Source organism: Anguilla anguilla, chromosome 8, assembly GCF_013347855.1.
Source record: "Anguilla anguilla isolate fAngAng1 chromosome 8, fAngAng1.pri, whole genome shotgun sequence".
NCBI classification, from domain to species: domain Eukaryota; kingdom Metazoa; phylum Chordata; class Actinopteri; order Anguilliformes; family Anguillidae; genus Anguilla; species Anguilla anguilla.
This window is the reverse complement of record NC_049208.1, coordinates 5,137,280-5,163,525: the sequence shown is the minus strand read 5'-3', so window position 1 is coordinate 5,163,525 and position 26,246 is coordinate 5,137,280. Positions and strand designations below refer to the sequence as shown.

At 46.1% G+C, this 26,246-nt stretch overlaps 2 protein-coding genes and 1 non-coding gene across 3 annotated transcripts; 2 read left to right on the top strand and 1 right to left on the bottom strand.

Annotated features, from left to right (window-relative positions):
* Nucleotides 1-292: 292 nt before the first annotated feature.
* On the bottom strand, nt 293-15,195 carry nfatc4 (nuclear factor of activated T cells 4). The gene is made up of 13 exons (XM_035428162.1): nt 14,158-15,195; nt 11,985-12,145; nt 10,891-11,394; nt 9,969-10,144; nt 7,943-8,105; nt 7,173-7,273; nt 6,675-6,776; nt 6,095-6,294; nt 5,815-5,955; nt 5,529-5,584; nt 3,767-3,893; nt 1,175-1,846; nt 293-584 (listed from the first exon to the last, which is right to left on the bottom strand). Exons 1-13 carry the CDS (start codon nt 14,273-14,275, stop codon nt 526-528), a joined length of 2,580 nt encoding a protein of 859 aa, XP_035284053.1. The 5' UTR covers nt 14,276-15,195; the 3' UTR covers nt 293-525.
* A 1,568-nt stretch (nt 15,196-16,763) lies between these two features.
* On the top strand, nt 16,764-25,895 carry ltb4r2b (leukotriene B4 receptor 2b). The gene is made up of 5 exons (XM_035431476.1): nt 16,764-17,257; nt 19,208-19,853; nt 22,295-22,495; nt 23,722-23,765; nt 25,025-25,895. Exons 2-5 carry the CDS (start codon nt 19,212-19,214, stop codon nt 25,329-25,331), a joined length of 1,194 nt encoding a protein of 397 aa, XP_035287367.1. The 5' UTR covers nt 16,764-17,257; nt 19,208-19,211; the 3' UTR covers nt 25,332-25,895.
* trnal-uaa lies at nt 17,793-17,875 on the top strand. Its single transcript has one exon. It is a non-coding gene; the product is annotated as a tRNA-Leu (tRNA).
* Nucleotides 25,896-26,246: the final 351 nt, after the last annotated feature.

The following is a 26,246-nucleotide window of genomic DNA, read 5'->3' as shown; positions in this document are numbered from 1 at the left end:
AATGCATGCACACAATTATGCACACACACAGATGCAGACACACGCACGCACACACACTTACATACTCACACATGCACACGTATACACGTGCCCACACACGCCTACACACACAGACACAGACAATTACACACACACACTCACGTGCGCGCACACACATGCTTACACACATGCGCACACGCATGATACATGCACAAACACAGATACACACACGGAAACACACACAATATACACATACTGAAACGCACACTCTCACAAACACCTATACACACAGACACACGCACATACTCAAAAGCACTTTACTTGCATAGTTTATTTTGAAAACAGATGAAAAACTTTGTTTGTTTAGTAAAATATATAGGACTGGATATCTATACATAGACTGACAACGGGAGGCCCACTCAGAAACGAGACTCCGCCTACCGCAGTCTCTCCCAATATCAAATGCTCATACCGTGCAATATAACATAATAAAGACATGAGCAATGGAAAGCCGATGTGGGCCGGGAACCGCAGCATCTGTGCTCGTCACGGCCTGCTGTGTTCCCGTGGGAACGGGCCGAAGTCTTCTCCGATGAACTCGCTCACTGTGGAGGCACAAGACGGAGCAGCATTACGATCAATCAATCAATCAATCAATCAATCAATCAATCAATCAATCAACTAATCATCCAGTCAGACAGTAAATCAGTCAGTCAGTCAGTCAATCAATCAATCAACCAATTAATCAATCAATCAACAAATCATCCAGTCTGTCAGTCAATTAGTCAGTCAGTCAATCAATCAATAAATCAATCAATCAATCAATCAACTAATCATCCAGTCAGACAGTAAATCAGTCAGTCAGTCAATCAATCAATCAAGCAAGCAATCAACCAATTAATCAATCAATCAACAAATCATCCAGTCAGTCAGTCAATTAGTCAATCAGTCAATCAATCAATCAATCAATCAATCAAGCAATCAACCACTTAGTCAATCAGTCAGTCAATCAATCAGTTACCCAGTCAGGCAATTAATAAATCAATCAGCCAACCAACAGACCTCCAAATAATCAATATTTGTAAACTGGTTCATTTTTGTCTGAAAGGTGTTATATAAATTAACATTATTATGAAATAAAAAATAAATAAATGAATTAACTTGAGCACTGATCTCCGCTGTAAGAACTCCTCACCTTCCTCCAGAGTGATCTGCTGAATGGCCGACGGGCCTGCATAATCCAGGGCACTTTCCTGCATCTTCACCCCAGTCGGAGCTCCCGATCCTGGGGTAGTCCTCCCGGCAGGCCCCCCGCCCTGGGGCTCCCAACCTTCAAACTGAGTGCACGGCTGGGTGTAAAAGTCCTGGTAGGGGGAAGGGTGGCGGGGTGGGGAGGGGCATATTTCTGGGGGGTAGGGGCAGCTGGAGTACAGGGAGTGCGTGGAGGTGTGGGGGCTACTGGCTGGAAAGGGAGAGAGAGAGGAGGAACAGGAAGGAGAGGGGGAGGAGGAGAGATACGGGGAGTCGAGCCAGGGGCAGGGCGAGGGTGTTTGGGGGTTTCGGGGGTACAGGGGGGGCAGCAGCTCGGTGAACCCCAGCTCCAGGTTCTCCAGGCTGGGGTTCCTCTCAGACAGGGCCCCCCCACGATCAGGCCCCTCCTCCAGCCCCTCCGCCTCACGGTACCCCTGCAAGGAAGGGGGTGGATATGCCCTCACCAACCCCAGCTCTCCGTCCTCACAGTCCCCGCCCACCAGTATCGCATCAGCCTCTGCTTCTCTCAGACCCCCTACAGGACACAGGGTCACACCGTCCAGAGGCACAACGATGCGGTGGGACACAGAGAGAGGGTCCTCCTGTTTAAACATGACTGCAGAGGAGAGAGAGAGAGAGAGAGAGAGAGAGAGGGAGAGAGGGAGGGAGGGAGGGAGGGGGAGAGAGAGGAAAAGAGTGGGAGAGCGAGAGGGAAACAGAGAGGGGGAGAGAGAAAGATAGATTGAAAGAGAGAGAGAGGGAGGAAGAGGGAAATTGTTATTAAAAAAGGAAGGGAGACAAGATGAGAGGAAATTAAAAAATTATTATTGCCTTTATTATATTTCCTTCAAGTGTTCAGTTGTTCCAATGCTACACAAGTATTTAAGCTTTGAAATGTCATGCCTAAACAGCACGTACATTTCCACTGAATTGACAATATAGCCGCGTTTCCACCAAAATTACCCGGAACTTTCAGTCCCAGGAACTACTTTACCAGGAACTAAAAGGTTCCTTCAGCCAATGGTTGTCTGCGTTTCCACCGGGGTCTAAAGTACCGCGAAGATTAGGCAAATTAGCCCACTGACGTTGTCGTCGGTCCATCTGTCATATGATTTCTTCTGTAACCCCATACTACCACCGAAGTAGCCTACATTATTTTCTAATAACCGGGACAGCCCGGAGGGGTTTATTCCACTTATATACAACGGGTTACCAACAATGACTATATATGGTTACTTTTGTATTTATTGATTTTCATATATCCTCTCAAACACATTCATTAACAGCAGAAAACATGCACACCTTGTAAACAATTTGCTGTTTTATTACTTTCTCGTCGTCAATTCCATATAGGCTAATCGCAAAATGACAAGAATAGAACGAAAACTCGGACTTGCGTGAAAATGTAAATTAGTAGTGGTACAGCCACCGTTTGCTTTTCTAGCCGAGCAGCGAAGTGTGCCCTCCAGATGCGAACCATGCACCATAAATGAGTCCATAGTCTTCCTGGTCTTTTCGTGGAATTGAAAAATGGCAGTAAAATTGAGTAAAATTACGGCAGTCTGAAAAAGCTAAAGGGAAGATTACTAGAATTAACCTGTTATTTTACCCGGATAAAAAGTGCGGAAGGTGATTTCCAGTTTGCTTGTACTGTATCACCAATGTTAATTATGCAGAACTACCGCATACCTCACATAACTGTATCAAACGTTTTGAGTCAATTACAACGGGCTAACAAAGAAAATCCGGAAGAAAATATTCAGCAACCGAATTAATCCGTTTGAATGTTTTGGTAGCCTACGTAATATGCTGTCCCAGCACGAATGCATAGCATTTTATAAAACGAATACTAAAGCAAGAAAAGAACAGAAGAGCACACGTTATAATTCCAAGACGTTGACAGGCTATAACCAAAAGTAGGCTACTGCGCCGCATAACATACAAGTTTGATTTGAAGTTATTATGAAAATAAATTGGTTTGCCGCTGCATATTTTCAAACATGGCGGGTAATGGCGGAAAATAAATACAACACAAATGCTACGAGTACTCGACCAATCAGAAATGTTCAGCGCTGCAAGCTCCACCCAAAAGGTTCCTGTACTTTCGGAAAGTACTACCCCACGAGCAGGAACGTTTTGGGGGGTAAAACAAAGCCCCCAGAACTAAATTTAGACCCTAGTTCCTGCGGTGGAAACGCACTGAGTTCCTCAAAAGGTTCCTAGTTCCGGGGTATAGTTCCTGCGGTGGAAACGCGGCTTATGTGTGTGTGTTTGAGATAGAGTGAGAGAGAGAGAGAGAGAGACAGAGAGAGAGAGAGAGAGAGGGGGACATAGGGACACTTAAAATGCTCAATCACAGCACAATATTTGCTTTTAAGCAAAGGCAATGCCTTGTCATATTCAACATGATACTCTTTACAGACAAATGCGAGATAGGACAGACTGACAGACACATCAGAGACGGACCTGAGGTTCGTCTAAGTCAGACTGACAGACAGACTGACAGGTACGGCCAGACAAACACACACACACACACCTGGCAGGTACTTGAAGCAGTGTGTGCTGCTTCTTTTCCTCTTCCCATTGGACACGTACAGACTGACGGACACTGGCCGAATCGCAGACAGGTCACTGTAGGCTGGGACTCGCACGGACAGTAAGCACTGAGAGTGGAGGGACACGCACACACACTGCAGTTACTTACATACTTACACACACACACACACACACACACACACACACACACTGCAGTTACTTACATACTTACACACACACACACACACACGCACACACACTGCAGTTACTTACATACTTACACACACACACACACACACACTGCAGTTACTTACATACTTACACACACACACACTGCAGTTACTTACATACTTACACACACACACACACACTGCAGTTACTTACATACTTACACACACACGCACACACACACACATACACACACATACATACATACTTACACACACACACACACACACACACACATACATACATCCACATCATATTCATTTTTGTTTCTTCCCCCCCCCCCCCCCCCTTTACCCCCAGTTTGGAATACTCAGTCGTATATCGCTTATAACTACATAGCGTTTATAACAACATTTAAATTAACTGCTAAAGAAATATCTCCAGTACAGATTGTCAAAATAAAGGATTATGCTACTCAGCAACTGTGCTACCCCCTATTGGTGCTAACCTGTAACTGTGCTACCCAGTGGTTGTGCTAACCTGTAACTGTGCTACCCAGTGGTTGTGCTAATCTGTAACTGTGCTACCCCCTATTGGTGCTAACCTGTAACTGTGCTACCCAGTGGTTGTGCTAACCTGTAACTGTGCTACCCAATGGTTGTGCTAATCTGTAACTGTGCTACCCCCTATTGGTGCTAACCTGTAACTGTGCTACCCAGTGGTTGTGCTAAACTGTAACTGTGCTACCCCCTATTGGTGCTAACCTGTAACTGTGCTACCCAGTGGTTGTGCTAATCTGTAACTGTGCTACCCCCTATTGGTGCTAACCTGTAACTGTGCTACCCAGTGGTTGTGCTAACCTGTAACTGTGCTACCCAATGGTTGTGCTAACCTGTAACTGTGCTACCCAGTGGTTGTGCTAACCTGTAACTGTGCTACCCAGTGGTTGTGCTAACCTGTAACTGTGCTACCCAGTGGTTGTGCTAACCTGTAACTGTGCTACCCAATGGTTGTGCTAACCTGCAACTGTGCTACCCAGTGGTTGTGCTAATCTGTAACTGTGCTACCCCCTATTGGTGCTAACCTGTAACTGTGCTACCCAGTGGTTGTGCTAACCTGTAACTGTGCTACCCAATGGTTGTGCTAACCTGTAACTGTGCTACCCAGTGGTTGTGCTAATCTGTAACTGTGCTACCCCCTATTGGTGCTAACCTGTAACTGTGCTACCCAGTGGTTGTGCTAATCTGTAACTGTGCTACCCCCTATTGGTGCTAACCTGTAACTGTGCTACCCAGTGGTTGTGCTAATCTGTAACTGTGCTACCCCCTATTGGTGCTAACCTGTAACTGTGCTACCCAGTGGTTGTGCTAATCTGTAACTGTGCTACCCCCTATTGGTGCTAACCTGTAACTGTGCTACCCAGTGGTTGTGCTAATCTGTAACTGTGCTACCCAGTGGTTGTGCTAATCTGTAACTGTGCTACCCCCTATTGGTGCTAACCTGTAACTGTGCTACCCAGTGGTTGTGCTAATCTGTAACTGTGCTGCTCTGTGAATGTGCTAATATGTAGCTGTGCTACTTGAGGCTATACATACTTCACTACTTTTGTCCCGGTTCACACAAGCTTCCTCTTCCCATTGGAGCTTGCCATCTGCCAATCAACATAAATATTCAGTAGGTCTTTACATTTTCAGGTTAATTCTCAAGTCTCAAGATAAAATCAGAAATGATCAGGCACTCCCTTATTTTGAAGTCATTTAGCACACACACCCTCTCTCAACAATTACATTTGCACATGTATGTGTCTCTTGCACACACGTGTGCACAGACACACACACATACACACACTTTCACTCAGTTACACACACACACACACCCTACCAGTCCCTCTCTCCATGAATATGACTCTAGAGGTGGTCAGATAGTTAGCTCCGCTCAGGAGAAGCTCCTCCCCTCCCTCCACGGAGCAGGACGATAGGCTAATGGACTCCACCACTGGCAGCTCCTGAGCCGAGCGCTGAGCTGGAAAAAAAAAAAGAGTCGGACGCCCGTGATTGGCTGCAGTAAGGCCAAGGTGGTACGTGATTGGCTGCAGTAAGGCCATGGTGGTACGCGGTTGGCTGAAAGAAGATGGAGACAAGGGACTGGGCCGCACACTCACAGCACTCGATGGGCAGGGAGGCCACCTGCAGGGCGAGCACTCGGCCGGGCGGGGCCGTGGGCGTGGCGGTGGGCGGGGCCAGGGGCAGGTGCGTACGGAACACCAGGCGAACACGCGTGTTCTTCCTCCCTACGTCCGTCTCCCCCTTGCGCAGCTCGATGTCCGAGTTCCGCAGCTTCAGGATCCCTGCGCAGTCAATACTGATACACACACACTGTTACACACACACACACACACACATACACAGTTACACAAACACACACATGCAGACACTCACACACACTGTTACACACACACACACACACATACATACAGTTACACAAACACACACATGCAGACACTCACACACACACACTGTTACACACACACACACACATACATACACAGTTACACAAACACACACATGCAGACACTCACACACTGTTACACACACACACACACACACACACACTGGAACACATTGACACACACAGTTACACACACATTCTATTACACACACTCACACACACTGAAACACACTGATACACACAGTGGTAAACACTGACACACACAGTTACACACACACACTCTCTCCCCTCACAGAGCAGTCATGTTGGTTTCAGGGTTGAGGGGGATGTCCAGCAGCTTGGTCCCAGCCTGGATGCTCTCCTGACTGGCAGTGCCGACCATTTTACCTGTAACCCTGTGGGAGATGGATCAAAACACACACACACACACACACACACACACACACACACACACACAAACATGCACGCACACGCGCACACACACACACATACGCACGCACACACAGACACACACGCACATGCACCCACGTGCACACACACACGTACGCACACACAGACACACACAAACACACAAACGCACATGCATGATTAAAAACTCTACTTGATATCATGCTACAGAGCATCTGTGTATCTGACAGAAAGGGCCTGAGTACCTAAATATCTGGAGTAAGATTACATTATCTAAGTATCTGGAACAAGATTAGATTACCTAAGTATCTGGAGTAAGATTGTATTACCTAAGCATTGGAAGTAAGATTTGATTACCTGTCTGTGTATCTGGTAGAATTTACCTGTGTATTTGGTAGAAAGGGTGTGGGCGAATGGATCGATCATCAGCTGTTCCAACGAACACCTGCAGGGAGAGGGGCTGTCTCTCTGTATACCCCAAGAGCTGAGCAAGAGAGAGAAAGAGAGTGAGAGAGAGAGGAGAGACAGAATGAGAGAGAGAGAGGAGAGAGGAAGAGATGGATGAGAGGGAGAGAAAGTGGAATAGAGAAAAGAATGAAACAAAACTTCTTGAATATTTATATGGATGAGTTAGCTGTGTTACTGGAACAATCTTTTGCTCCTGGCCATTGCTCTAAATGACACAGAAGCTAAATTCTTACATAATGCACGTGACCTGTTTCTGATGTTGCACACAGTGCAGTGGTTACAGCGACACCTGGATCTGCTGGAGGAATTCTGTCAGAACTGGGCCCTGGTGTTTCATTATACCAAGCCAAATATTATTCTGTCCCAAAAAAAGGCTCAGATCTCAAATACCGCTTCACTTCAGCCAACACCACCTTAGAATACATGCTTATGGCTTATCATCATATGTGTATGAGCCATGCTCATAACTGCGTGAGTTAGGACTACCTCAGATTGAAAATCAGAGAAGCTACAATAAGCTGCTTCAAATACAAATAAATAAATTCACCTCATTTCACCCCATCTTGGCTTATTATGTACAGAAAAAGCTTAATTGAGCAGAATGACTGAGATGAACTACAATATTTCAGTTGTATGGGCTCAGCAGCATGTAGAACAATTAATTATTGTGCAAACGTGCTGTTACCTTGACAACTGGATGACCACTTGGGGTGGCCTTGACCGCACCGCGACTTCCCTCCGTTTCATAATGGGCGCGGTGATGTGGGCGGGGCTGCACCTCGATACGCAACTCGTATTGGTCAAACTGGGATGGCAGTGGCCAATCAAGTGGCGGAAGAGCAGTGGACCTATCAGGAGAGTGGACCAATGAGATACAGCTGTGGTGTCAGGGAAGAGAAGGAGGTGGACTCCAACTGTAATACTTGTAGCTTAACATTTCCACTTAACAAGAGTACGTAGGTAACTGGAGTGCTGAGTGTATGAGGCCTTGTTCATACTTTCATTTTGGGACTCGACAACCAAAGTTATTACCTGGAGTTCCTCATGTTCTGTGTCCCTACACATGCGCATATTTACAAGACCAACAACGTTCACACAAATGCACGAGCAACAGTCACTCTGTCCTGTGTTTACGGTGGCCTCACTAAGTGTGTAATAGCACGACATTTGACTCTGATTGAAAATCTCGCATTTCAGAAGTGACGCGGGTGTAAACGCGATCGTCAACGTCAACAAAAAATGGACGCGGCCGTTCAATTTTTGTCGACTGCAGCAGAGAGAAGCTGGAGAAGACCCGTGGTTCCATGTCTGAACCATCAGTGAATAAACATTGAATACACATTAACATCAAATAATACTTCTTATAACTGAACGCAATGCTGCCTTCAGCGTGCTCAGAGGAAGTCAGGGAGAATGGCACAATGAATGACCTGAAGGTCCTTTCCCGTCTGTAGTCGCACAAGAAAGCTCAACCAAAGAACGAGAGTCAACTTCAGTAGTCGCTACCTGTTTTGAGCAGGACTCGTTACTAATATATAGCTCAGGAGGTAAGACCGATTGTCTCGCAATCGGAGGGTTGCCGGTTCAAACCCCACCCTGGGCATGTCGAAGTGTCCTTGAGCAAGACACCTAACCCCTAAACTCTAACTGCTCTGGTGAATGAGAGGCATCAATTGTAAAGCGCTTTGGATAAAAGTGCTATATAAATGCAGTCCATTTACCATTTAATAGTCGTCGCTCTCTTTGATAACCATAGAAAGTGTGAACTTCACCGTACTAAGCACTAAAATGAGGAGCAACAACCGTATTTAGCTGTAATGTGAACAGAGCCTTAGTGTAGTAGTATTCATTCATGCAATGTTACAATAGTTAATAGCACACTTAACAGAAACAAGTGTAGTGACAGGGTAAATCTGATCCTCCAACTTTCACTCTTTCTTAATTTATATCCAACTGCATCCTGTGCCACAGTACAATGATCTCTCTCTCTACTCCTCCATTCCCTCCTTCTTTTCTTTCTTTCTGGATCTTCTTCTTCTTTCTCTTCTCCGGAAAAGTAAATATTTGATTTGCATATTTGCACCTTTCGGTGCTATACTGACATGCATTTAGAACAGGGGTTTTTAAACCTTTCTGATCCAAAGACCCCCATCCAGGCTGAAACAGACCCAACCGAGCCCCATCATAAGTTAAAGGTTCTTTGTTTAATAAGAAAAAAAAAGTTTTTATATTTAAAAATATTTTCCCAAGACTTAATATGCAGTCATTGCATATCAAGTCAGGACAGTACCTTCAAGGACCCCCTGGGATCCACAAACCCCTGTTGAAAAGGTAATGTAATGTAATGTAATGAAAACCCAGGATTTAGACAGCAAAGCTGACAAAGAACAAAAAACAGACATCACATAGTTACCGCTAAACTGTGAAAGACGAAACAACTTTTTAATAGAAGCATAAAGCATATTGAAAATGAAAGCATTTGTCAGCTGTATTTTATTCAAATATCAGTTTAAATTCATAATTGGAAATATATTCCTGTAAAATTGCACGAGGTCATAATGCCCGAAGCATAGGCTCTGCATATCAAGTCAGGCAAAAGGCAAAAGTTGTCATGACAAAAAAGATGCACATGTCATGTGGCCCCTGTGGACACTGCCTTTCTCTCTCTGTCCAATGTAAATAAATGCAGAGCTGTAATTATCCCTCCTCACCTGAAGATGGGGCTGTGGGCGCTTGCCCTGGCTCTGCCCCAGCCCAGGGCCTGAGGCACACACAGGTAGTCCATGCCCAGGGAGGAGGGGTCTCTCCTGGCCTGCAGCGGGTCCGGTAGAGGGCAGGTGGACCCAGGGGGCGGGGCCTGGTCTGACTCCACCTCCCTGGGCGAGACCTTGGAGACGGATTCAGACAAATAAAAAAAATGTTACTCATCTGCTCTAACGGCGCCAATCTCAATTTGGCTTCGCTTCCCGCCACTAATCCTGCCATTCATGACCCAGCATTACTCACCCGGATGTCCCCACCTTCATAACTTAGCGCTAGCTTTGGGGATTTTCAAGACTAGGCTTGATATGGTGTTCGATACTATCTCGACTGTAGGTAATAAAAGCACTAATTCAGTCGGGAAAATGGCTGATCCAGTTGTAATGCAGTTATGTGGTCTAGGGGTTTAAACGTGAGGTCTAAACTCTTGCTAAGCATGCTACTATTGACGTTAAAGGTTTAATGCGGCATTACTATTCTTAATGCTACAAAACTCAGGCCTGCTGGGTGGCTCATCCAGTTAAGGCACTATTTTAGTGCGTGGATGGGACCCACAATATGGGATTGCATCCAACAACATTTAACTCAACATGACTGAACCACATTTAACTCAACATTACTAAACACAAAGTGTTTAACTCAACACGACTAAACCCCCAACATTTAATTCAATGGTACTAAACCCAAAGTGTTTGATCATACGTGACTAAACCCACAATGTTTAACTCAACATGACTTACACCACAATGTTTAACTCAATGTGACTAAACCCCCAACGTTTAACTCAAAGTGACTAAACCCACAGTGCTTAACTCAACCCCATTCACAGTAACACTGGTAGGGAGAGAGAGAGAGAGACAGGAGGTCAGTCACCTGACCCAAGGATGTCTTCCTGGTCTTCTGCGGAATGTTCAGTTCAAGGCAGCCGGGAGAAGCCTGGTTCTGGCAGACAGAGTCAGAACTCTGCGGGGAGCAGGGGTACTCCTCAGAGTAACTGCCCCTGCGGGAGGTGCAGGGGGAGGCCAGGGGCGAGTTCCTGCGTTTCTTGCCCCCAGGGGAAGTTGGCCGGGAGGACGGAGAAAGGCCGAACTGGGCGGTGGCTTCGTTGAGCTCCTCCTCCTCCACCAGCAGCGAATCACAGCTGGAGGCTGGGCTGAGCCACCCCCGAGAGGAGGGGCTGGAGGCGGGGCTGGGGCTGAGAGACCCGCCCCCTGTCATGCCCTCCCGGTAACAGAAGGGATCCTGGAGGGGCAGATAGAGCCGTTCCCTGTCCCACCCGCCCCCTCCGTCCCAACAACTACCCCCTCCATACTCCTCCTCCGGGGAGATGGTGGTGATCTGAATACTGGGGCATTCCAGGATCCTGGACTCTGACACCTACAGGGAGAGAGAGGGAGCGAGAGATGGTGAGGGAGCGAGAGAGAGCGAGAGAGAGAGAGAGAGAGAGAGAGGGAACAACACAGAAAGAAAGAGAGAGAGAGGGGGAGGCAGAGAGAGAGAGAGATGGTATTTGACAGTAGTGTTATAAACTAAAATCAGATGCAAAATCAGCTTATTGGCACAAAAAGCACTAAGTGTTATATTGCCAAAGCACACACAAACAGCACAATCCCTGTAAGGGTGGAGAAGTAATCTACAAACTAAACAAAAACAGTAAGAACAACACGACTGTAACCTCAAAAAGAATATCAACATAAAAAGACCTGGGTTAGGGACAGCGCAGTACAATGGATGTATGCTCACTGCCCCAGCATTCTGTAGTTTAATGGGCCCGGCAGGCAGTAACACTGTAGTTTAATGTGTCCCGAAGGCAGTAACATTGTAGTTTAAAGTGTCTAGAAGGCAGTAACATTGTAGTTTACTGTGTCTGGGAGGCAGTAACACTGTAGTTTAATGTGTCTGGGAGGCACACTGTAGTTTAACGGGCCTGGCGCTGCAGTGAACACTGCCCCCAGCTGGACACTGACCTGTATGGAGCGTGCTGGCAAGCTCTCGTACGTCCCACTGTACTCCCTCACCAATGCCCGTCTGGGGGGCGGAGAGTGCATCCCTGCCCTGAGATTGGTTGACGGCTGACCAGCAGGGATGCCGATTGGCTGGCCGGCGTGAGAGGCACTCTGAAAGCCATCTGCAGTAGAATTAGAGAGGTGGAAGGATTTACAACATCTGAACCAACAGTATTTCACTGGGACAGTGTGCAATGCTTCCCACCTGAGAGAATACAGAGAAAATTAGAGGATTCTTTGAATAGTGTGGCCATCCTAAAATGCACTTGTAGGCATGAGCAGCAGTGTGGAGCAGTGGTCAGAGCAGTAGTCAGAGCAGCATTGTGGAGCAGTAGTTACAGCAGCAGTGTAGAACAGTGGTCAGAACAGCAGTGTGGAGCAGTGGTCAGAGCAACAGTGTGGAGCAGTAGTTAGAGCAGCAGTGTAGAGCACTGGTCAGAGCAGCAGTTAGAGCAGCAGTGTAGAGCAGTGGTCAGAGCAGCAGTGTGGAGCAGTAGTTAGAGCAGCAGTGTAGAGCACTGGTCAGAGCAGCAGTTAGAGCAGCAGTGTGGAGCAGTAGTTAGAACAGCAGTGTGGAGCAGTGGTCAGAGCAGCAGTGTGGGGCAGTAGTTAGAACAGCAGTGTAGAGCAGAGGTCAGAGCAGCAGTGTGGAGCAGTGGTCATAGCAGCAGAGTGGAGCAGTGGTCAGAGCAGCAGTTAGAGCAGCAGTGTGGAGCAGTAGTTAGAGCAGCAGTGTAGAGCACTGGTCAGAGCAGCAGTTAGAGCAGCAGTGTAGAGCAGTGGTCAGAGCAGCAGTGTGGAGCAGCATCTAGAGTAGTAGTGTGGAGCAGTGGTCAGAGCAGCAGTGTGGAGCAGTAGTTAGAACAGCAGTGTAGAGCAGAGGTCAGAGCAGCAGTGTGGAGCAGTAGTTAGAGCAGCAGTGTAGAGCACTGGTCAGAGCAGCAGTTAGAGCAGCAGTGTAGAGCAGTAGTTAGAGAAGCAGTGTAGAGCACTGGTCAGAGCAGAAGTGTGGAGCAGTAGTTAGAGCAGTAGTGTGGAGCAGTGGTCAGAGAAGCAGTGTGAAGCAGTAGTTAGCGCAGCAGTGCAGAGCAGTGGTCAGAGCAGCAGTGTAGAGCAGAGGTCAGAGCAGCTGTATGGAGCAGTGGTCAGAGCAGCAGTGTGGAGCAGTGATCAGAGAAGCAGTGTGGAGCAGTGTGGAGCAGTGGTCATAGCAGCAGAGTGGAACAGTGGTCAGAGCAGCAGTGTGGAGCAGTAGTTAGAGCAACAGTGTAGAGCAGTGGTCAGAGCAGCTGTAGGGAGCAGTGGTCAGAGCAGCAGTGTGGAGCAGTGGTCAGAGCAGCAGTGTGGAGCAGTGGTCAGAGCAGCAGGATGGAGCAGTGGGCAGCATAATTTTATTTTATTTATTATCTTCGAAAGTAAGAACCAATAGAGTGAAAAGAAGTGAGAGTTTTGTCCAAAGGAAGAAAAGTGAAAAGAAACAACAGAAAAAGAATTATGGGACAAGAAGTGTATATGTGTACATGTATATGTTCAGAAAACAGACAGCTGGAAGTGGAGTCCACACACACACATCATACAAACAGACACACATGCACCCACACACACATCACACAAACAGACACACACAGGCATGCACACACACACACACACATATCATACAAACCCACACACACGCACATATCACACAAACACACACAAATCATACAACCCCTCCCCCCCAACACACACACGCATACATACACGCATACACACACACACACTGTACACACACGCATACATACACACATATACACACACACACTGTACACACACGCACAAACACACATAAACACACAGGCACGGCTGATTAAAACCATATGGAGCTCCGCACGCGCACGCATACAGACACGCACAAAGAGTTACAAAATGGCACAAGCACATAAACGCGCAAGCACGCATTACTAATGTCCACACGCACGAATTCAAATACGGCAAAAGCAATCTTTATTATAATTATCTTTTTTTTTTTTAATCAAGCGCACAGAACAAGATCACTACAAACTGAACTGAAACATGGGCCAAAGCGTCCCATGTCTCCCCCCTCCCTCTCTCACCTCTAAGTTAATTTCTCGCGGTATTGGAGAATCATACTGACCGGTGCTGCTGTCCGGCCTTTCTCCTAAGCGGCACGGCGATGGGCCTCGCGGCGGATCTTCCTCGAACACTAATTTAAACTCCAGTTCACCCTCTTCCCAATCCGGCGCGGTCCCCATCCCGCCGGAGAGATGGGGATACGTTGGAAGAGACAGAGGGAAAAAGGAAAACGTCTCTTTTTGTAGAATATGTTTATTATCTAAGCCTCGCTCCAACTGCGCCTCTCTGTCGCTCGTGACTGCATTCGAATTAATTCAAGTTTTAATTATCAAGCATATAAATTATAGCACTTCGCATAATTTTCCGTCAAGGATCGATCTGCGACCATACTTCATTTTCGAGGATAGTTCCCAGCAGCTCCGAACAACATTACATAACTTAAGCAACATTTAAGTAACAGTTCGGAACAGGATTGTGACGCTAGTTCAACTAACCACTGACGCGATACTTTAGAGATAAGCTCTGCGTTTATCAACTTCTGATTTTTTTTTTTCTTCAGTTCCAGGTCGTTCTAAATTTGTTGGCTTTCCGTCGAATCTTCCTGTCACTTATTCCACTTCTCTATTGTTTTCTTCACTACGAAACCCTTGTCCCACCTCTCTCCATCTCTTTTTCCGTAAAAAAAAAAAAAAAAAAAAGTTTCCCCCAAATTTTTTCGTCCTTTACCCTTAATTGCCTTTGGGCGGGTTCTTTAACCCCGTTACTCAGAGTTGATTGGACCGGTTGCTTGTCAGACCCGAAGAATCCTCTTTCCCCTCTGTCTTGGAGTCGCGCACGCTTCCTGGGTGCTGATTGGCCAAGGCCAGTGTCCCTGCGCTTAATTTAAGAGCTCCAGCTTGCCTAATGTTGAACGGTCCTCTAGCAACGAGCTGCGAAAGTGCGGCTTTGGCGATAAATGTGTGGATCTGCTGCTGTTCTTTCGTCATTTAATTGACTTTTTCTTCAAAAAAAACAAAAAAAAAACTTTTTCAGTCGTTCCAAAAAGACATGGAAATGTCCGTTTTTCTGCATCCCCCTGGATTAGATTTCGCTTCTGTTCTTTCTCTCTTATCCCCTCCCCTCTCCCTTCTCCCCTCCTCTCCTTCCACACCCTCACTCCTGAATATATCTGTTTCTCATTATCCAATATCTGCCTTGCCTGAGACAGAGGAAAAACACTTTTGCATTCTCTCTCGCATTCTCTACAGTTTTCAGCCCCCCACCCCCCCACCCCCCCCCCCCCCCCCTCTCTCTCACGCATACACTCACACAAACCCACGAACACATACAAACTCTCATACACGTCCACACTCTCTCACAATCACACACACACACACAAATATTTTAATGCATCTCTTTAATGAAAAAAGAGCGGACACAGTTGGGTTGGAGTCACATCATGGCGTTCCCGGAAACGGAACACATCATGACGGTCACGGCCTCATGGTATTTACAGTGCGTTTCTATTTATTTCACATTTTCCCGGACGCACATCCCAGTGGAGAGCCAACTAGTGAAGCATCCATCCTGTTCACAGTACCCGTACCCATACCTGGGGGCGGGGGCGGGGGCCGGTGGGGGGGGGGGGGGGGTACAGGGTGTGGCCACGGGACAAATCTTCATTGAGAATTGATCTGATTGGCCTCGGATTACCTTCGGAATGAGGAGCCACTGCCAGAACACTCTGTTTAGACTTGAATATTATCGTGTTTTACATGTTTTACAGACTGAATTACAGACAAGGCTCCATGTTCGATTTATTTGACTTATTACTCTAAGCTCACTGCAGTTGAAATGCAATAAAAATGTACTTTTCTGTTTTTTGTTTTTTGTTTCTCTCCTTCCTACTCTCCCGGAAGTAATTAACATTCCAGAAAGAATGAGAGGGAGAGAGAGAGAGAGAGAGAGAGAGAGAGAGAGAGAGAGAGAGAGAGAGAGAGAGAGAGAGAGACCTGGTGTGAGAATTCTGTTGAACAGTACACGCATGCTTTTCTTGTTTGGGTCTGCATATGTGTGTGTTCATGTGTGCATTTGTGTGTGTGCGAGTATGAATGTGTGTGTGAGTGTGTGAATGTATACCGCGTGTGAGTGTGTGTGTGTGTGAATGTGCGTGTGAGTGTGGGAATGTATACCGTGTGTGTGTGTGTGAACGTGCATGTGAGTGTGGGAATGTATACCGCGTGTGAGTGTGTGAATGCATATGTATGTTTATGTATAAGGTGCGTGAGAAAATGTAGGAGTGAATGTGCATGGATGTTTTCATGTGCCCATGACAGTGTATGAATGTATACTGTGTTTGTGTGTGTGACTGTATATGTGTGTGTTAGCATGTGTGCTTGTGTGTGCTTGAGAGAGACTTATAGTTAGCTATCGATGCTTTTAGGCTGAAGAGGTCATTCAAACCAGAAATTCACACACACACACACACACACCTAATAAATATCAGTTTATTGGACTGACCGGGGGGGTGTGAGAGAGAGAGAGAGAGAGGGAGATGAAGAGAGAGATGGAGAGAGAGAGAGAGGAGGAGGAGGAGAAGAGGCAGGAAAGACACTCCCCTGCGTCATCACAGCATGTTTCAGCCTGTGTGTGAGCTACTGGAGTTTTATGATCCGCATAACAGTGGAGAGAGGTTCAGAAGCAGAAACCCACAGACAGACTAACGGACACGGACTCTCAAACGGAGCGGACTCAGAACCGGGCCAGACTCACAGACGGTGCCGGGACCCAGAACCGGACCAGACTCACAGACAGAGAAGAGACACGCAGACAGACTCACAGACGGTGCCCGGACCCAGAACCGGACGAGACTCACCGAGCAGAGACTCACAGACAGACTAACGGACACGGAATCTCAAACGGAGCGGACGCAGAACCGGGCCAGACTCACAGACGGTGCCGGGACCCAGAACCGAACAAGACTCACAGACAGAGCAGAGACTCACAGACAGACTAACGGACACAGATTTTCAAACGGAGTGGACCCAGAGCCAGACAATCTTCACAGACAGACTTACAGACGGAGCAGACTGAAAGCTAGACAGAGGCAACCAGGGCCCCAAATACCCCTTTTTTCCCCTGACTCTGTCCTCTCCCCACGGACTGCGCACCCCATCACACTGGTGAGTACCACTGAACTCCCATTCTCTCGCTCTCTTCTTCCTCCTCCTCTGCTTTTTTCCTTCCTGTTTCTCCCGCTCCCCTTCCTGTCTCCATGGAGACGGGCAGCCCCGGGAAAAAATTCTGAACAAGTTGGGACATTCTGTATCATTATGGGGCTGCATGGTCCCAGAACTGACTTTGGATCAGCCGTGGGAGTTAGCGGCTAGGCTACGCAGTGACCGCAGTGCACTGATCTGCACTGGCACAGAGCCTCTACTGGCACAGCAGTCAGCCCGCAAGGGAGACTGCCATCACAGTGGCCTTGGAGGCAGGACCATTCATCGTCTATCTTGCCCTGTCTTGGCCCTTTGAAGAGTAGGTTTTTTGGAATGTTTTCTTGTTTTTTCTTTTCAAAATTCCAAGTCGGTGTTCTAGAACTCCATCGCTCTCAGTCACCAGCAGTGATTGTGACATCAGCATTAGAATGTTCAGTCAAGAGCATTCGAAGCACACATTTGTGGTCACCTGAGCTGGTCCACATCTACATATGTATGCACCAGGATGGCCGAGTGGTTAAGGCGTTGGACTTAAGATCCAATGGACGCATGTCCTCGTGGGTTCGAACCCCACTCCTGGTATAAAGAGAATTTTTAACCCATTACTTAACAAACATCGTCACTGATTTGCAGCAAATATCGGGTAAATATCCCACCAGAAATTGATTTATGAGTTATTGAGCAGCAGTGGACCAAACTGGCGAAGGAACCAGTCTTAATACCCAAAGGTTTGATTCCTGGGTAGGACACTGCCATTGCACCCATGAGCAAGGTACCTAACCTGCATTGCTTCAGTATATATCCAGCTGTATACATGGACACCAGGCGGCCCAAGTCTCTCTGGACGGGATTATCTGCTAAATGCCTGTAGTGTAGTGTGTGGAGAGCTTCTCTGAAGGGACATGTTTTTACATGCTGTGCCTGAACCCGCCCACTGCCTGCCAGGGTGCTGAATATTTGCCCCGATACGTAAGACAGGCGGGTGGGCAGGCGCGCGCACGCACGTGTCTGTAACCAGGGCAGGACTGTGTGTGTGTGTGTGTGTGTGTGTGTGTGTGTGTGCTTGTGTGTGCGTGGGTTACACCAGTATGAGGCCGTGATCTGAGCTCTGGGTTCTGGACCTGATTGTTGCTAATAAGGTTTTGAGTTTAGAATGCTTATATTAAATTTTTAGAAAGATGAATTTTTTCCCAGACATATTTTATGCCATCATTTGACTAATAAAGTCAGAAATATTTTAAGAAATTAAAAACATATTTATATTTCATGTTTTTAGACTAAAATTAAAAGTCTGTACTCATAATTTCTTGTTTCACCTGCTGCTTCATTTATCTGTTTATACATTCATCTCTGAGGACATTCTGATTAGTCTTTCAGTTTTTGAATTTTGATCTTGGTTTTCTTGAAGCTAACTTGGGAGGACAACCTGTTTGGTGGTCAACCTTGTCTTTAGATTAGACCATGCGTACTTGTTGTAACCTAATAAATATCTTAATTTTAATCTGGTTGTGAGTCGTACATTTTGATATAGGTTGCTCTAACAGGTTGCTCTGCCTATCAACAAATTTGGCCATTTAATTTATTTCTAGTAACAAATTAAACCAAATACATTTATTTTGCATATTGGATAAGTGAGTTTTTTTTTTTTTTTTTTTTTTTTACTGTTGATGCAAGTGTGTATGGTATTCAGAGTGCCGGACATTAAACAAGGGCGTTAGCTGTTAAAACTGCAGGATTCAGATAATTAAACACACTTTACTTAATCCTCACTTCCCCGACAATGAGGAGCCAAAAAGTACAGAAAGAAGCTCAACACAAATGAAGAAATGGCTTATAGGAAGCAAAAATGTACTACTGGAAATAAAAAAAAAATATTATTATTAACATTGTTGATGTTGTTGTTGTCTCTCTCAGATTGATGGCCCCAAACGATGCTGCCTACAACTCCACAGCTCGTCCCGTCCCCCTCTCCACACTCGCCTCTAACCCCCTGATTCGGGCCTTCACCAATTCCACCCCCACGGTGGAGCCCGAGGACCCCAGCACGGTGAGCAACGACACGTCCACGGCCGTGGGGGCCTTCATCCTCAGCCTGGTCTTCCTCCTGGGCGTGCCGGGCAACCTCTTCATCATCTGGAGCATCCTGGCGCGCGCGCGCAAAAAACGCTCCGTCACCACCCTCCTCATCCTCAACCTGGCCTGCGCGGACGGCTGCCTGATGGCGCTCACCATCTTCTTCGTGGTCTACCTGGTCAAGCAGACCTGGGTGTTCGGCAACGGCATGTGCAAGGCGCTCTTCTACCTGTGCAACGCCAACATGTACGCCTCCATCATGCTGATAACGCTGATGAGCGTGCAGAGGCTGGTGGCGGTGGTGTGGCCGCGGCGCATGAGCGCCCTCTCTGGCCGGAGGACCATACTGCGCCTGCTGGCGGCCCTGTGGCTGCTGGTGCTGCTCATTTCGGTGCCGGCGGTGGTGTTCCGGGAGGAGAGGGAGGACACCGGCGAGAACGGGAGGCACCGCCTGGTGTGCGCGGCCAATCACACGCATACCAAAGAAGTGAGTGACGGGGAGAGGGGGGGTTACGTCCTGCTCTCACCCTCCTCTTTTTCATCCTCCACTCTTCTGTCCATTTCATTCCCTTTGTGGGCCCTGCTAGCCCGAGTGACTTGCAAAACGGGAGAATGTAGGGTTAGTAGTGTCACATTACGCTACGGTACATTAGGTTACGTTACATTATATTACGTTATATTAACTTATTGGGCGGACACTTTTATCCACAATGACATAAAATAAGTGCATACTAAGGTCACCGGAACAACTTCTACCTGTAATATACCTATATCTCCATACTACAGGCATTCATAACAATGTTCTAAAACACATTTACTTGCGCTGTCTCTGCACACACATTCTACAGCCTTGGCTCTATTCTGATTTCCATTAAGTAATGACTTTAAGACCTGTACCACTGCCTTATATTAAAGAACAGGCCTGCCTTTACATTACATTACATTACATTTATTTGGCAGACGATTTTTTCCAAAGTGACGTACAATAAGGGCATACCGGAGGTCATTGGAACGACTACAAAACACTGGTCCAATAAGATACAATACTCATTATGTGGTAAATGGACTGCATTTATATAGCGCTTCTATCCAAAGCGCTTTACAATTGATGCCTCTCATTCGCCAGAGCAGTTAGGGGTTAGGCGTCTTGCTCAAGGACACTTCGACACGCCCAGGCTGGGGTTTGAACCAGCAACCCTCCGACTGCCGGACAATCGCTCTTACCTCCTGAGCCATGTCGCCCATTATGTAATGTGTTCAAGGCTATGAATAACTTAAGTCCAGTTCACACAGTACAGATTGCTCTCTGACCTAACCTATCCTAAGTCAAACTAGGAGGCATGGCAAGCTACAACATCAAGATAATGATACAAAGTACAATATAAAGTACAATATACTTTGTGTAAAAGAAAGTGTAACATTACCAAGAAGAAACAGTAGGCCAACCCTGTTCCGGCAGATATACCAACCTGTGGGTTTTCATTTCAACCCTAATTTGGTACACCTGATTCTACTAATTAGCAGCTTGATAAGATCTCTAGCTCAGGGGTCCTCAATCTTATCCAGAAAGGGCCGGTGTGGGTGCAGGCTTTTGTTCCAACCAAGCAGTTACACACCTGATTCTACTGATCAAGATCCTTTGCAAAGAAGACTCTCGTGTTTGATTAGCAGAATCAGGTGTGTAACTGCTTGGTTGGAACAAAAGCCTGCACCCACACCGGCCCTTTCTGGATAAGATTGAGGACCCCTGCTCTAGCTGCTCAATGAGGTGCACTTTGTTAGGGTTGGAGTGAAAACCTTCAGGACGGTAAATCTCCAGAAACAGGGTTAGGCAGCCCTGCACTAGCTGTTGAATGAGATGCACTTTGTTAGGGTTGGAGTGAAAACCTACAGGACGGTAAATCTCCAGGAACAGGGTTGGGCAGCCCTGCCCTAGCTGTTGAGTGAGGTGTGCTTTGTTAGGGTTGGAATGAAAGCCTACAGGCGGTGGATCTCCAGGAACAGGGTTGGACAGCCCTGCCCTAGCTGTTGAGTGAGGTGTGCTTTGTTAGGGTTGGAATGAAAGCCTACAGGCGGTGGATCTCCAGGAACAGGGTTGGACAGCCCTGCTGTCCAATTGGATGAGGCCAATTGATGTATAATCAATTGGCCTCATCCACAAAACGTGTACAATTGCATTTGATCGTGAACTGTGTGTAAGAACTTTTTCACTTTTTTTTCTTACCTGTACTTGCTCATGGCTGTTTCCTTACATTAATCACATGAACAGGATTATGCATAAAATTTACAGACAGCATTCATCATCTTGTGCACCTGGGATACGCACAAAAACAAAGGTCTGCACATGCGTCACAAATCCCATGTAGGTTTTTTGTAGGACCGTTTTTAAGAACAAAAGTAAGAATAATTTAAGAAAAGTTTTATGAATGAGGCCCAACAAGTGTAGTCAGCTCAGCAAACCTGCAGCTTTTACTGTTTTCCCTTTCACCGTCTATGATGCTGATATTACCTGTCTGCAGGTGGGGTCACAGTAAGTACTATTGCGTTACCTGTACCTGTGTGCAGGTTGTGTTTCAGTAAGGCTGTATTGCCTTACCTGTACCTGCGTGCAGGCTGAGTTGAAGTAAGGTTGTATTGTTTTTTGCTGCACTAGTCATAGTAAAGCTTTAATGTGTTATCTGTACCTGTGTGCAGGCTGAGTTGCATTAAGGCTGTATTGTTGTACCTGTGTGCAGGTTGTGTTACAGTAAGGCTGTATTGTGTTTAACTGTACCAGCTGTAGTAAAGCTGTATTGTGATACCTGTACCTGTGTGCAGGTTGTATTGCAGTACATGTACCTGTGTGCAGGTCATGCTGCATTAATGCTGTACTGTGTTCAGCTGTACCAGTCGCAGTGAGGGCTTTATCGTGTTCCCCTCCGCGCGCAGCTGATCTTCCAGTACACGTTCGAGACGGTGATCGGCTTCGTGCTGCCGTACGGCGTGATCGTGTTCAGCTACGTGCGCATCCTGCACCGCCTCCGCCAGACCCGCTTCCGCCGCCGGATCCGCAGCGAGAAGCTCATCCTCGCCATCGTCACCATCTTCGGCCTGTTCTGGCTGCCGTACCACGTCAACAACATGGTGCAGGTACACGTGTGCGCGTGTGTGCGTGTGTGGGCGCGTGTGTGCGTGTGAGTGTACGTGTGTGAAGCTCATCCTCGCCATCGTCACCATCTTTGGCCTTCGTACTTGGAAGCGTGTGTATCTGTACATGTGTGTATCTGTATGTGTGCACAGGTTTGTGTATTTGTGAGTGTGTGTCAGTGTGCATGCAGGTGTGTTATCGGATGTGTGTGTGTGCTTGGATGCGTGTGTATCTGTACATGTGTGTGTGTGTGTGTGTGTGTGTGCTTGGATGCGTGTGTATCTGTACGTGTGTGTGTGTGTTGGGTTTTGCGTTCCCATGTTTGTGTATTTGTGAGTATCTGTATAAGAATGCAAACAGGTGTGTATATCTGATGTGTGTGTGTGTGCACCTGCATGTCCATGTTTGTGTATCTGTGAATGTGTGTATAAGTGTGTATGTGTGTATGTGCGCACAGGCGTGTGCATCTGATCTCTGTGTGTTGGGGTGTGTGTGCGTGTGTGTGTGTTTGAACAGTTCTGTGTCTCCAGAGTGAAAGTTGTCATGGAAGCATAGCAGAATTTGTGGGCGTTATTCAAGGTGCTGAGCTCAGTGGTACAGGTCCGTGCAGGCAGCAGTAGCTTGGCACTATGAATGAACGATGAATGAAGAAGAAAGTAACATCTGAGTACCATACCGCCACCTGGTGGTGAGAAAGAATAATCAATGCAATTACACTGCCACCTGGTGGCGAGTTGGGTGACAGAACAGCATGAACGAGTAGTTCATCTCCCGCCATGCTCGAAACACAAATTAGCAAGTTAGCAAAATAAAAAATAAAAAATTTATTTAGCAGACGCTTTTATCCAAAGCGGCGCACAAAAGTGCACACCATGGTCATTGGACAACTACAAAACACAGATTCAATAAGGTACAATACTCATTATATACAGCTATTTCTAGCCAAGAACACAGTTCATTTCACGCAGTGAGCACTATTCTGACCAAACTTATGCCAAGCCAAATCATTCTAAACTGCTAAGAATTAAGATGGGCATCACTGCTAACTATCTTAAGTCATTTATTTCGTAACCCAATGAACTGCACCCCCTTTATATATTACAATTATGTGGGACAGTTTGCTTGCTTTTTTAACATTTTATGCCAGAGTATGCCAGAATGTATTGTTGATTAATGTGCTGAAGTTGCTAAGCTAACGCTAACACTAAACACCATCGGTTTTTTCTAGGTGGTTGCTGAACTTCTCCCACGCAATTCACCTACGAGAGAAAGGCATGTAAAGATTAACTTATTTTAACTTATTTTACCTTAACACAGGGCTGCACCTGAACACAGCACAACACAGATACTGTGCTCCCTAGCATTTGGACTTACTTGGTTAAACTTCATCTGACCCACAAACACACACTACATTAATGGGACAAACGTACATCTGGATACGTTTGTGAGATTCAATATTTAATAGGTCTAAATATTTGATATTTGTCATTTTTATCTGTATTTATTTATTCACCCCCACCCCCCTTTCTCTAATGTAAATGAATGTATGTTTCATGGTATAAATGTCTGTTCATAAATGAGAATGTTATATGCAGCTAGAAAAATTTCCCCTTGGAGATTACAAGGTGTTCCGTTTATCTGTCCACAGTATCCCTTTTACAATCAATTTATTTTATTTAAAATTACTCATATACAAGAAGTTGTACATTTTGTAAAATTAACTTGACAAGTCTTCTTCCATGAGGCAATTTTTATTATTTGCCACTTGGAAACACAAAGTTTGAATGACCACATTCTCTTCAGATAGTAAGATGGAAAAACCACAGGGCCAAGTTACAAGAAATAATTTAGAAAACATTGGGTAGCACTGCTTTAAAATAGAGCTTGTTTAATTTGTGTGAGCAAAGACAGCCAATATGGTTTATTCTAACTTGGCCTCATTTTCATATCAATACTGTTAACAGCAGTCTTAGGATTTTCCAAGATTCAATTAATGACAGATTTGTGTGAGGAATTCTTGTAGGTTGAAAATGTGCTTTCTTTTTAAATAACACTGACGCTGTACCGGATGGTCCAGGCTTGACTGAACACAATACAATAGCTCAATTGAGGGTTTTAAACAAACGTGTTTAAGTCATTTCACAAGTTTTTCCTTCAACTGTTAATGCAATGCCGGTTTGACACATTATCATTTGTTTTCTTTGTCTTTGAATTCTTCATTATCTACCAAATAGTTAGTTTTAGTGGCCATATGTCCACATGAATCACCTGAGTCTTTTGTACCTCAGTAATTTGATAAATTAACAAAAATCACCTCTCTTCAGGTAATCATTTGTAATATTGTAATATTGCACAATAAGCACAAAATGAACATCGCCTTTTATTCTTCGTGGCACGTACAGCTATTTCTGATGTAACGCGGCTTAAGAGGGTAAATAGTCCCCCAAAACATGAACAGTGTAATTAAGAAAAATTAGCAATTAAAATTCTGGGATTGTAATTGTACTGACCCTCTGTCCCCCTTTTCCCAGGCTGAAAATTGTCTGCCAGTCCAGTCGGGCGGTGACGTCATCGCTGGCGTTCATGAGCAGCTGCGCGAACCCGGTGCTCTACACCTTCGCGGGGAAGGCCTACATCCGGCGGGAGGGCCTGGGCTTCATGGCGCGCCTGTTCGAGGCCACGGCGCTCACCTCCGCCACCAGGAGGACGGCCCACGCCAGCCGGGACAAGGAGGCGCTGGGCCTGCAGAGCCAGGACAAGGACAAGGAGTCCACCTCCCGCACCAGCACCCCGCCCGTCACCAGAGAGACCGCAGCTTTCGGCACTGAATCCAAGTAGACCCGGCTCGTGACCGTATGCCCGCCCTGTCCAATCTAAGAAGTTCGGGGATCGGGGATTGGGGTACGCACGTGGTGGAATGTTCCAGACTGCACTTTCGTCGTCAGGATGTTTGAATAGCATTACCCACACACAGAACTCAGATCTTATTTCAATATTGCGGGGGGGGGACACTAACCACAAAATACAATTAGACACTATCGGGGGGTGGGTATTCAATGTTTTCCCGAAGTTTGTGGGTTGGGCGTGTCTCTCCTGTACCCCCCCCCCCCCCTCAAAACACTTTCACAGAAAAGCACTTACTCTTATGGGCCGTTGTGTGATCAGTCTCAGTTCTGCAGCATTAAGAGGTAGTACAAATGCACTGTACAGTATATATAGTACTTTAAAAGACAAATTCTAAAGTAATTTTCTACTGTTAATTTTTTAAGTCAGATTAAGTGATATAACTGTTTATGTTTTCTTTTGGGAACAATGTACAGACCTGTTTTAATATTTTTTTTAATTGCAACATTGTATAAAACCGATCAATAAAACAGTTATCGAACACTGAGCTATTTCCTTTGTTGTTGTTGAAATTCACAATTCAATGAAAAGCAAAACTTTCCTTAGCCCAAAAACACAACTGTTTAACAGACCATTATAAAAATGATCAATATAAATGTAAGAAGTGCCTGCACGAGAACTTTCTGAAGAATACGTCACTTGTGCTTCGTACGAAACAGCACTCTGTTGCCATGGTGACGACCCAGCAAGTTGACCTGGAAGTGCTTTCTTGGGGAGCCATGAATCAAGTGGACGTTTTTCAACAACAAACCAGCCAATGAACAATAGAGTAGCAAGCGTGAGAACACAGGGTATTTATTAATGAAACAGTAGCACAAGTGGGAAGAAAAGGAAGGAAGAAAACATGTG

Excerpts from the sequence above, each read along its gene's own strand:
- nfatc4 (XM_035428162.1), bottom strand. The coding sequence starts at position 14,275 with ATGGGGACCGCGCCGGATTGGGAAGAGGGTGAACTGGAGTTTAAATTA. Across the intron at positions 6,777-7,172 it reads CCTTTCTACCAAATACACAG|GGTTACAGGTAAAATGGTCG; the intron begins GTAAATTCTACC and ends CATCTCCCACAG. Across the intron at positions 5,585-5,814 it reads ATTCATGGAGAGAGGGACTG|ATGGCAAGCTCCAATGGGAA; the intron begins GTAGGGTGTGTG and ends GTTGATTGGCAG.
- ltb4r2b (XM_035431476.1), top strand. The coding sequence starts at position 19,212 with ATGGCCCCAAACGATGCTGCCTACAACTCCACAGCTCGTCCCGTCCCC. Across the intron at positions 22,496-23,721 it reads ACGTCAACAACATGGTGCAG|GTGGTTGCTGAACTTCTCCC; the intron begins GTACACGTGTGC and ends GGTTTTTTCTAG. Across the intron at positions 23,766-25,024 it reads AATTCACCTACGAGAGAAAG|GCTGAAAATTGTCTGCCAGT; the intron begins GCATGTAAAGAT and ends CCCTTTTCCCAG.